Genomic DNA, 12,618 nt, shown 5'->3' on the forward strand with positions numbered 1-12,618 from the left:
AATATTGTGTATTAATAACTATACTAATTTTGAGTTTTAAAGAATGGTTACTGCTTTTTAAGTCATATTTAAATCAGTCCTGCACTTTGGCCACAACAACACCAGGCAACGCTACAGGCTTGGGGCAGAGTGGCTGGAAGACTGTGTAGAGGGAACCGACCGGGGGGTGTTAGTTAATGCTTGGCTGAACATGAGCCAGCAGTGGGCCCAGGTGGCCAATAAGGCCAATGGCATCCTGGCTTGTATCAGAAATAGTGTTGCCAGCAGGAGCAGGGAGGTGATCATCCCTCTGTACTCAGCACTGGTGAGGCTGCACCTCGAGTGCTGTGTTCAATTTTGGGCCCCTCACTGCAAGAAAGACATTGAGGACCTGGAGTGTGTTCAGAGGAGAGTGATGAAGCTGGTGAGGGGTCTGGAGCACAGGCCTTATGAGGAGCAGCTGAGGGAACTGGGATTGTTCAGTCTAGAGAAGAGGAGGCTCGGAGGTGACCTCATCGCTCTCTATAACTACCAGAAGAGAGGTTGTAGTGAGCTGGGGGTCGGCCTCTTCTCTCTTGTAACTAGTGACAGATCAAGGGGGAATGGCCTCAAGTTGCGCCAGGGGAGATTCAAGCTGGACGTTAGGAAATACTACTTTTACAAAAGAGTGGTCAGGTGCTGGAATGGGCTGCCCAGGGAGGTGGTGGAGTCACCATCCCTGGAGGTGTTCAAGAAATGTGTTGACATTGTGTTGAGAGACATAGTTTATTTGGGGCTATATTGGTAGGTAGATGGATGGTTGGACTGGATGATCTTGTAGGTCTTTTCCAGCCTTGCTAATTCTGTGATTCTATGTAGTAATAACAACATGAAAGTTGTTATATGGTGAGCATTGTACAGTGCTGGAAGGTATGGATTCCTAGTTGAAGTTCTGACAAAATCTTTTTGTGACATAACAGCATGAATACTTCTAGGGAAATTATTCCTTAAAGGTTTTCTTTATCATTTTCAGAGTGATTGTAGAATTGAAGAATCAGGTACCAAGAGCTTTGTTTTCTAGTTCCCATTTATATATTAAAATCTATTAATCCTACAGACTACTTTTAAACTTTTTTTTTTAAAAGAGAGTCCTGTTTTATGTATAGTAGTAGAAGTATCACTGGAAACATTAATGTTGATTGGAAGTAAGCACTTTATTTTACTTCTTAATTTCTCTTTAAATGATAGTATCTATACATCTGCTAATCACAATTTAACGGTGGCTGAAGTGTTGGAAGTTGTTGAGGTTCTGATGAGAGCCAGAGGTGATGTTACCCATGAGGAAACATTAACCCATAACCATTTCCATTTGGATCGGTAGTGACGGACCCAAGGAGGGGGTGGTGGTGGAGGTCTAGCTGTTGGCTACCTTTTAAATTTGGAGGGGGGGATAATCTGGAACTAGACAAATCCTATTTAAAAATTGGGTAATTAGTAGTCTTGTAAGTCTAAAGATTAACATTTTGAATAACTTTCATTAAAACTGCAAACTGCCTTTACAACTTCTTTCTCACAAAAAGTGCATAATTGAAAATTATTTTGCTGTTTGAGATAGAGCTTTGAATCTGCTTCAAAAAGGGTGCGTTTTTTTTCATGAAATTGAATGAATTTAGTTTCTGCTTAGTGGCAGTACATTAAAATCGGTTTTGTCCTTTGTGTAGCTTCACCTTGTCTGAGGATTGAAAAGGTAGAAGGGCCTCATCCCACTTTATTTCTTGTTATAAGGTGCAGCAAAACCAAACCTAACACATGATATTCACAAAGATATTACAATAAATATGAATTAGTTTATGAATATTACATGATATCTCAGCAATCTTGTCATTCTTTTTTTTTTAATCTTTCAACTGACTAATGCTGGGGTCCATTTTGCATTCCCTGGTTTCAAGCAATATTCTCTTGTGGACTGATTGACTTCTGTAATCCAAGAACCACTAGCTTATCTTCATCAGTGAAGTATATGGCCAAAACTTTGAAGATTTTTAGATGCTTGCACATGATCTCACCCTAATGATGTGGATTTTTTTTGTTGTTTCATTTTTCTCTGCTGGGTTCCGATTTAGGGAAACACTAAAGTGTAGTGGTAGGTACTCTGTTCTGGCTGTTGTTAGAGAAGATGTGGAAACATGGAGTGCAAGTCTATTTCCAGCAGATGCTGCTGGTTTAGAAGCTTCTGGATCCCAGGTGGGATGGTGGGTGGGGAGAGGGTAGCGAACGAACAAGAAATTTTTCTAGAGGTAAGTAGCTGGTCTTCAGAAATTATCAAAAGCTTGACAGCTATTTTTCAAAAAACTCAGAGGATCAAAACAGTTTAAGGATATTGGGAGCACCTCACTATTACTTTTTAATTGCAAAGCTCAACGAACTTTGTATTTCATTCCATTATTTATTGTTATAGTTTTTTTAACGTAGAAAGTTTTATCTAACAAGCTTACTTTTCTACTTGTTTTATTTCTAGCATATTATCAAGTTTCACCGTGCCTCAAAAGCAAATAAAAAGCCCATGCAATTGCCAAGGTCTATGGTTAAATCACTACTCTACCAGATCCTTGATGGAATCCATTACCTCCATGCAAACTGGGTGCTTCATAGAGATCTGGTAAGTGTAGCATGCTTTACCTGATTAAGAAAGTTTTACATGTGTATCATTGGGTAGGAGGAGAAAAGTCCCTGTTAGTAATCTGGCATATCGATCCGTACAGTTCTTCCTGTTATTGTTGTGGGTGACCAGTGGTGATTTTAAACATGAAAATAGAGTTGTTTTTGTCTGAGTCATGTGAGCTCAAACAATGACACTAGATCCGGTAAAAGGATTGCAAATGTCAATATCCGCAAACAGTACATGAGCCAGCTGATAATATGTTGGTTGAACATTCTTATAGGTTTGTGCACTGCTTTGAAAAGGCACTTAACTAGAAAGGTGATTGATACCTTTGTGCATTGTTTGGCTTACATACAAGTTACTATAAAAAAAATAGTAAAAGAGTCATTTTTTTCATGGAGTATTTCTTTTCCATGTGGTATTTTTTTCTGACCGTGGGAGGAGAACTTTAAAAGGATTGACATCTTAGAAATTTCCCATGACCTGAAGTAGCTCTTCAAGTTGATTGCAGATTACAAGGGCAGCGAGTTGCCTTGTCTTAGTTACCCTTTTCCCCTTAAAGTTTCCCACCACTCCTAATACTTAAGTGAATCTCTCCCAGTGGTTATAAAAAGAAGAATATTAATATGGGTATAGTATCTGCTGTCATTTGCATTTTAACTAAATTTTTTAGTATGAAACAAACAAATGTCATGGTGGTTAATATTCCAAATCCTTTCTAGTAGTTATGCTGCATTGATAGAGTAAGATCAGTAGGAGTTACGGTGGGAAGTGTAGTGTGATCTGTGTGTTAAGTGACTGTTTTTGTTTGGATATTTCTTATAGTTGCATAGGTATGCATGTCCAGAAGCTTCTAATCACGTATTTACTTTTGTAAGCAAGACATAGGTTATTCTCAAGTACTTAATAGGAGTTAGGTGCTCAAATTAATTTTTGGATGTAGACTGAATGTTTTCTTAAAAGGTATGAATAAATTAAGACAGCCTTTGAATGGAAGTCACAGATGTCTTCGGAAATAAATTTTATTTAATTTTGATAAGTGACCAGAATTGGGGTTCAAGATTTGGTATGGATTTTTTTTTTTAATCTCATTCCTTGGTATTTATTGTTGACCTTTCTGATAAATTCCAGATGCTAGCATGGTTGTGGGCTTTTTTTGTTTTTGGATTGGTAGCCATGAGCAAAAGCAGGAAACGAGTGCAAATACGCCTTTGGCTTCTGTGCTACAATTATTACTTTCCTAAGGAGACAGCTGTTGTTTTGCAGAAAGCTGAGATGTAATTAGGCACAGTTTAAAAAGGAACACCTGAAAAGTCTATGTTCAGCTATGTTTAATGGAAGAATATGTATTCATGAGACTATTTCTGTCCTGTGGCACCAGGTGTTTTGTATGACCTGTGCTGCTCCTTTGCAAGTCTTATCAGTTGTTGATGTGTTGCAGCAGAGCTGGTGCCTAATGTCATTGTCTTTTCTCTTGGAGCTTTGAGAAGTAAGGGTTGCTTTTATGAAAGACTATTTTTCATATCACTGGTGTGATAATGCTTGGCAGATGTGGCTATAGTTGGGAAGGGAGAATAGAAAGTGGTCGAGTCTAATGTGTTCCTGTGTAAATAAGTTTAAACTAATTCTTCAGTACTCTTCGTGAGAGAAAGGAAAATGTTAAAAATTGCCTTGGTGCAGTGGTGGTGTGAAAGTATATTCATAATTGTTAGCTTTTTAAAAAATCATTCTCAATCTCTGAAGAATTCAGGTATTTCAAATTGTTGGTTTGTATCTTAAACACCAAAAAGAAGTGATGGTATTTTGTATGTGTCATGTCTGCTTTTGAAATGAGGAGATAGTGTGTTCATTTAGTAAACAACTTAAATTCTCAGTTAACCAAAATTTTTGTGTATGATTACCTTGTCTAGTGGGAGATGTCCCTGCCTATAGTAGGGGGTTGGAAGTAAATGATATTAAAGGTCCCTTCCAACCCAAACCGTTCTATGATTCTATGATTTTTACTTATATGATTGTACTTGTGAATTTTGCTTTTTTTGCTGCATCAGGCACAATTTCACTAGGATAAGTTTCTTGTGTAATTACAAGAACTAAACATGCAAAGCCACCTTAAGATGAGAAGCAATTTGTCTGGTGTTTTTTCCCTTGGCTGTTTTAGTTTACTTCCATGGGGGGAAAAATTTTTCTATTCTATGTAAACCAATATTTTGCATCAAGACACCTTGTGCTTTCCTGGTTTAATATAACTCTGTTCCTACTATTTTTAGGATGCATTTGGATGTAGTCCGAAGACCGTGACATCCATAAAAGTCATGTTATGATTCTTTCTTTTTTAATAAAAAAAAATAGATTCTCTATTTATCATGATATTAGTCAAATTTTCCTCAGCTATGGAAATGGCCTTTAGAATTTATTCAACAAGCATTGCAATAGAAAATAGAAAGATGACAAGTTAGGTATTTGTAGAGTACTTGCTTGGAAGTATTTTGAGGAACATTAGGAACGTTGTTTAAATCTTAATTTGGTGTTGTCTAAAATTAAAGAAAAAAGTCTTAAGATAGAATACTGAATGTATTTTGTTTTAAAAAAGATCTTTATTTTTCATATTGCCAGATGGGTAAAATTGTTAATCTGAGATTATTTTTAGGATCAGCAGTAGCCAGCAAAATCATTAAAGAGTAACGAAGGTGGTGAGCAAACACAGTGAACTTACAGACCTGCAATATGTGTCATGTCCTTTGGTGAGCTAAGGAATAGTTTCTACCACAAGGAGACAGTCTCAGTCTTGTCTTCAGTATCACCGAGGTATTATCACCCATTTTAATTAGCTGACAGGTGACACTTATCTAACTCATGGTAAGCTCAGTCAGGGAGCTAAGTCAGCAGAAAGCATTCACTTTTCTCTTGCAGAATGAGTTCTCTGTGGTCCATGAACAGTATCACTGTGAAGTGGGATGTGTGCAGCAGAAGGTGCAAAAGAAACCTGAGATTGGAGATGGTGGCAGAAAGCAGAACAGGTTGTTCTAGCATCACCTACCATTAGATCAGATTAGTCTCTTGCTAAAATGCTCCCTTTAAACTTACATGAAAGTGCAAGGTTTTTGAAAGATTTAGTTTAATTGCAATCCTAAATTAGTGTTTACCTTTAATCGCATCTGGTGTAAGATTTATCTCAGATTAAACTCTATCAACGCAAGTCCAGTTTTAGGAAAGTACCCAAAATGAGGCAAATTATAATACCAGGTATGCTTGTACTCGTACATCTAGAAATAAGAAAATAATTCAATGTACTGTGTAGTTTAATTTCTCGTAATATTTGAGTATTTTATTTCTAGTTTTCCTATTCTGAAAATAGCTGTAAGGTGCTAGATGGCTTTTAGGTATATTTTTTTTTTTGGCTAAGCTGTTAAATTTCATCATTTAAGAATTCTAAGCAGCAACTTTCTGTAGTGTAAGATTTAAACCAGTGCAGAGTATGGGACAGGAGTATTAGAATTTTTGATTTCTTTGAATATCATGGTCAGTTTATTCACCTTGGAATTGGCATAAGACTATAAAGAACACTTAAGATTTTTCTCCTGTCAAGTCATTTCAGATGGTATTTTGTTGTTGGATTGCATGTTGTTGGACAAAGATAATTTTGTGTTTTCAACATAGCAACATTCCTGAAAGCCACATGTGAGAGGGGAGAGAGAGGGAGGGAGACTTTCTTTAAGAACAAGACGTTGTTGATGTAGATACATATTAGAGAATCACAGAATGGCTTGGGTTGGAAGGGACCCCAAGTATCATCAAGTTCCAACCCCCCCGCCAGGCAGGGCCACCAGCCTCCAGATCTGGTTCTAGACCAGGCTGCCTAGGGCTCCATGCTTTTGAAGTATCCTTTTGATACTAACCTCTGGTTTTTAAAGGGTTCTGTAGAAATCATAGGGTATCTACTTGAAGGAAATCCTTAAGTTGTGCTCTGTAGCTTGAGTCAGCATCAAGTCAGAAGATGAAGCATGTACAGTGCAATAATTCAAAGTATTATTATTTGTGTGTCCACTTCTCCCCTGCATGTGAATTTCTGAGATTCTAGAGGATTGTTCAGCAAGGGCTTGTTTGCCTCACAAAGTTTGTGAGGCATCAGAAAATGGAGGTCTTCCGTTTACTGTTCACAGTGGGTATTCATATTACCAGAAGAAAGGATTTTAGTAGCTTTTCTTGTGCTATTAAGCCTTTTGTAGTTGATGTTAGTTGCTTATGGACAAAACTAGATATAGACCATTTCCTTTAGAACCTGAGAAGAGTAATTTCTATTTGTAAATAGGGTGCATTCTCCTGGAGCGGGTGGGAGTGTTATCTACAAGATGTTTTAAGTGCACAGAAACCTCACTGAGTAATTATGTAGGATTCTACTTGTGTCTTGAGTATTTCTCTAGAATTCTACCTAATGTTATTAAAACTACTGATTGAAAACAAATGTTGGAAATTAAACTCACAGAGAAACAAGGATGTCTCACCCCCTTCCCCCCTGAATAAATTCACTTGTCACTATGAGCCAACCTCCTGAAGTGTTTTTACTATTTTATTAAATACTCTTTGATCAATAAAAAGTAAATTGTAGACACGGTTGTTCCCTGAACTATGTTCGATGTGTTAAGTTCCTAGTGAAGCAGCAGGAGGCCGTGCTGCCTCTAGTCCTTTCTGCTCACCTGTGTTTTTCTTCCTCCAGCCTGGGAATTACAACACTAATGCAAGTTAAAAAGGAAACTCGCAAAGAAGGGATTGGTCTGAATGTGAGTGCATTCCCTGGCCTAGTTCAGTAGGCAGCTGCAAAAATGGTAGTGTAAAGTGGATATATGGGCAAGATGGTTTTATGTGTGGGAACCAAGTGGATGAGATTGGAACGTAAGAGAGTGTGGTGACTTTCATCTTCAGTGACATTGTCATAGTCTGCTGGCAGTGTTAGATATATGATCAGTAATCTTCTTCTGAAACCATTTTGATAGCTGTAAATTTGTTGGTGCCTGGAGAAATAATACGAGCATCAGAAATCTATTAACATTTTGATGTTATTTATCAGAAGTGTGAGGTTTTTGAGGGTTTGAATTGCATTTTGTGAGGAATCTAGTTACAGTTCTTTGGAATAATATTTTTGCCAATGTGACAAAAAAGCTGAGGGAGCTTGTCTTTCAGGTCACGCCTAAATCTCTCCTTGCTGCTTCAGCTGCAAAGTGGGTCTAAGCTGATGAGATTTCCATATTCTCCTGTGGTTTTCTCTGTGTAACCCTCTTTTTTCCAAAGCAACCTGCAGCCATTTATTTCAGTATGTTTGCTTTGAAGATTTTTTTTTCCAGTGCTCAGCTCCCTGCTTATTGTTTCCCCTTATTATTATTATTATTTTTTTTAGTTCTACAATTCCCTGCCACTCCCTGGCAAGTACAAAGCTTCAGACAGCAAAGAAAAGTTACTAGGAGTATTGGTCCCCTTTCCTAGTGAGCACAGCATCCCAGGGAGGGGGCTGAGACCAGACTGGCCTCTTAGCTGCACATCCTTGCTTTGATCACTTCATTCCGGAGTTCTTCTGGGGCTCCTCTCCCACTCTGCAGCTAATAATCAGAGAGAAGGGTTTTAATTTGAGACAGCAGGCAATCACTTTTCTCTTTTTAGAATGAATCCAATGATGGTGATTTGAAAACTTGCCACTAGTGTTCCGTCTCCAGCTTTTTTATTACCATCCTCTTGCCTGTTAAAAGCAGGGGAGGATTGTATGTATGTTCTGTACCTTGCTGCACTACGTCATCACTATTAACAGAAGCTATTTCCATTGAGTGCTTAAGCTAATCAGTCTGTTTCTTCCTGGAGCGGATTACTAAGTGCTCATGTGCTTCTGTCACCTGCAGAATTCAGAGTGCTAATCTGGTAATTTTGGTGGAAGGACATAGCAGGCCGCTGAGGTTAGATATAATTTTGAGCCAGTATGTCTATTCATACAGACAATGACTATACATAGCCTTTGGGATAATCAGACATGAAAGCTCCCAGATTCAGCGTTCTTAACAAGTCCACTGACTAGACAGCCACTGCAGAAACAAGCCTGGTGCCTTTCCAGTGGTATATCTTGAGCAGAGCCACCAGAAGCTGGTGTGGTGAGCATTGCTGGCTCAGGCCGACGTGCAGGGCACACAGGGCAAGCTGCTTTCCCCTGTCTTGCAGCCTAGCACCTCTTGAGAAGCTGTGCATGATGGGAAATGCGGTGGTGATTCTTCTCTTGTAGGGCTGCCTGAAGCTGCAGCCATCTGGAGCCTGGGCTGTTTCTCCTCTTGGAAGGGGGAAGCCTGAAGGGAGGTGGCTTGCCAGGTGGCTTTCTATGGGAATCAGCAACTTTAGCCTCCCTTGGAGGTCCAGCCTGTTCAGAGGTCCTTAAGCTGATTAGTGTTTTATCTTCTCACTCTGCTGATAATTTTAATTTTAAAAGAACCTTTTTGTTAATTTAAATTTTATTACTAATTTTGCAAAAATTATTTAGAATGAATATTTTAAATGATTCTTCATGGTATTTGTGTGAATACCAACACTTCAGTAAATTTTCATCATTTCAATTTTACTAAGTTCAGTAAAAATCCCAAGAGTTTTCATGTTTTCAGTTGACCAGCTGGCTTTTAATGCAGTCATTATTTCAGCAGAGTAATGATCCTGTAGCCATTATGTAAATCTGCAGTCTCTTATCGTGGACCCATGCATGGACTCTGAACTTTGCTCTAATGTTACACACCTCATTTAGCATGTCTTTGCCTCTGTTTCCCAATCTGGTGCTCTTTATGGGTTTAATTTGTAGCTTACTGCTTTATATGCTATGAAACCTTTAAGTGAAAACAGTGTATCTGTGGTTTGGTTAGCTATTTTTTTGTTTGATACTCTTATCCTGATGAGATGGAAGTACTAACAAAGCCTGAGAATTAAAATAAATTGCATTTTGTATGAAGACATCAAAAGAACTCGTTAAGAACTTTAAATGGGTACTGACGTTTTGCCTCTGCTTTCATGTCAAAGCCTTTGAAATGCGAAAAATCTCTCAGTGCTTATTGTTACGAGTTTATAGTATATTAGTATATGTAGTAGTATGTATAGTATATTAGTTAAACTCTTTCTTCTTTCTCCCTGTGTCCTCAGAAGAAGTTTTTCTAGGCCAATAAGTAATTAGAAAAGTTACCTAAAATGCAGGAAAGCAGAAGCGGGTTTTGAATGTGCCGTTTGCATTTCAACAAGCAAGCAAACTGTGCTTTGAAAGACAAAATGCAAAATGACAAGTGCAGGGAACTCCCCTTTCACCAGTCCTTCTAAAAAAAGGCCTTTAACATGCTGATATCCAAAGTAAATTTAGCTGCAGATTCCTGCACCCTCTCCTGCCAGCCAGCTGCTGTGCAGGAATGTGGAGCTGCTGGGTCCTGCCCTCTGCCTGGGATTGTGCACCAGCTTGAAAGGCTTGTTGCCCCTGCGTGTCCGCTTGGGCAAGCGCTCAGCTCCTATAAATATGTAGCAAGTCGTTCTGTCTGCCACTGTCCTTAAACTTAACAACTAGTGTTTTAAATCCTTACCGTTTTGTGTCTAGGGCGTGTGCAAAGGTGTGTGAGAGAAGGACATACAGAGGTGTGTCTACATGCGCTCTTGGCTGATGTTCTACAGGAAGGGTTAGGGCCTCTCAGTCCTGCCTCTACGTGATCCATTTATTGTGAAGGAGTCTATCATCTGTCCCAAAAGCTAATTAGTGATTATACACAGCTTGTATATTTTCCAGAATAAAGAAGGTGAAAGCTATACCTACGCATCTGAAAAGGTTGGTTTTAGAAAGCGATTTGCATTTGTTATCTGTAGAGTTGACACAGTTTTCTTATTTTAGATCTGTTTAGAGAGAGTATACCATTTTATTTGTTGCTGAGGGACAACAGTAGTCTATGTGTGTCAGTGTGCATGGACAAACAAACCAGAAACTTTATGTGCTGAAAAGCAAATGATGTTTTATCAGCGTATGCTTTTCTCCTTTCTTAAAGTGTAGGCCTGGCTCTGCTCCCTGGTACTGATGGTAGGGTGGGAATGGCACAAAACTGTGCTAGGAGGGGGTCAGACTGAGCACTGGGAAACATTTCTTGACCGTGAGTGTGATCAGACACTGGAACAGGCTGCCTGGAGGGATGGTTGATGCCCTGTGCCTGTGCTCAAGAGGCATTTGGACAATGCCCTTAGTGGCATGCTGTAACTTCTCGTCAGCCCTGGAGTGGTCAGGTTGGCTTGGATGGTCTTTGAAGGTCCCTTCCTACTACACTGTACTGTACTATTCTATTCATTGAGAGACATCTGTTCAAAATGTTGCATTTTTTTTTAACTCAGAACTTTGATTTTTCTCCTTCAGTTGTAAAAATAAATTAAATGTTTTAAAAAGGCTTTTGAAGACACACGTAGTGTCTAATTTATCAAGTACGTGGAAAGAACCATTTTTCTGAGATTGACTAATGCATACTTTTGGCTGCTGGAAGGAGTATTAAGAAAATGTTTGTAGATTAATTTTTAGTAATAAAAATAATTACAGTTGAAGAAAAATGTTTTGCCTCAGGTTCTGAAACAAGCTCATGCCCATAGAACCCTGACTGGATATAAATTCAGATGAGTCAGAAGAAACAAAGGTACTGATTTAATGTTTTTTTGGCTGTGTCTTACTGCTAAAGTCAACAGATGACATATGGTTCCTGTGAGCTTCATATCTCTTTTCCTGAGATGGAAAAAGGGCAAGAAGGGAACAAAAATATTAAAGTTGTTCCAGAACTTATGTATTTATTTTGTTGATAAAGGAAAAACAGAAGGAAATACCATATTTTCCAATAGCGTCCATTCAGATTTCATCTGCTCTGGGAAGCTTTCTACTAAGTCCATGGACTTAATCTTATTGGTGCAGCCGACTCTCAGAGTGAGCAAACAGAATTTTGTGTTCTAACTGAAAAATACGAAGTTCAGCAGCAGCTTTTAGAAGTTTTTATTTCTCCCTTCTTGGAGAAAGTAGCCTTTCTGGGATAATATAAATGGTTACAAGCATATATCTCACTTCTATTTTTTCTGATTGGATTCATTGTTCTTTCTGAATAGGGCTAAAAAAGTTGTCATCACATTGTTGATGTGTTCTTGCTTACAATCAAAGAAATTAATGAAGCTTATAAGAAGTATGTTAAAATCATTTAAGACAACTAACGTATGTGTAACAGTATACAATATTCAAGAACATGAAATATGCAGATAAAAATGCAATGTTTCCTTTTTTACTTGCATTTGTTCATCCTGTAGCTTGCTTTTTGTGTGTATTTCTTTTCAATTGCAAGCTTAGTGAAGTCATTACTGCTTTACTAAGATGTTGTAATAATGTTGCAAATGGCCTTGCATTTAAATTAAATATCTCTAATCTGTTTTGCAGTAAGCTGCTGTGACTGACAAAGGATGGTAGCATCTTCCTCAGTTTCATTCCATGTGAACTGTGTCATCTGCTGCAGTAGATGACTGATCAGCTGGTATTTCACCAGCAACTTATCTTAAGACCTCTTTGTCTCCTCTAGCATCCATCCTTTTTCAGAAACCACTGACCTTACTGTAGCTGCAGTAGCAAGCAACACAGCCATGTACAGGTTGTGAAGAGACCACTTATTTAGAGTGGTCTTCTCAGAAACAAGGCATCAGGTCTTCAAATTCTTCAAGGAGAATTATGGCATTCTTTTATATATATAAAAATAAATTTCATGTTCAAGTACTTGCAAATTAAATTTTGAAGTAACTTTAATGAATACAGGAACAAACTTAAGGAAAATCTGGACCACATGTCATGGAGCAAGTAGCTTGTCTTGAATACAGACAGCTGGCAGTGTATGAAGCCTGTGTAGTATCAGGAGATTGTAACCATTCTTTGCTCTTCTATTTTTTTTTTTTTCCTCTCTGGATATTAAAGCCCTCTGGATTTAAGACAGGAGCTCAGCCAG

General features: G+C 38.3%; 1 protein-coding gene across 1 annotated transcript in view; it reads left to right on the forward strand.

Moving 5' to 3' along the window:
• Positions 1-12,618, forward strand: part of CDK19 (cyclin dependent kinase 19) — a 119,655-nt gene that overhangs the window by 51,273 nt on the left and 55,764 nt on the right. Inside the window, exon 4 of the mRNA XM_021390362.1 lies at positions 2,477-2,617. Coding sequence (XP_021246037.1) covers positions 2,477-2,617 — 141 coding nt within the window. The remainder of the gene's footprint in view (positions 1-2,476; positions 2,618-12,618) is intronic.

This window comes from Numida meleagris, chromosome 3, assembly GCF_002078875.1.
Source record: "Numida meleagris isolate 19003 breed g44 Domestic line chromosome 3, NumMel1.0, whole genome shotgun sequence".
NCBI classification, from domain to species: domain Eukaryota; kingdom Metazoa; phylum Chordata; class Aves; order Galliformes; family Numididae; genus Numida; species Numida meleagris.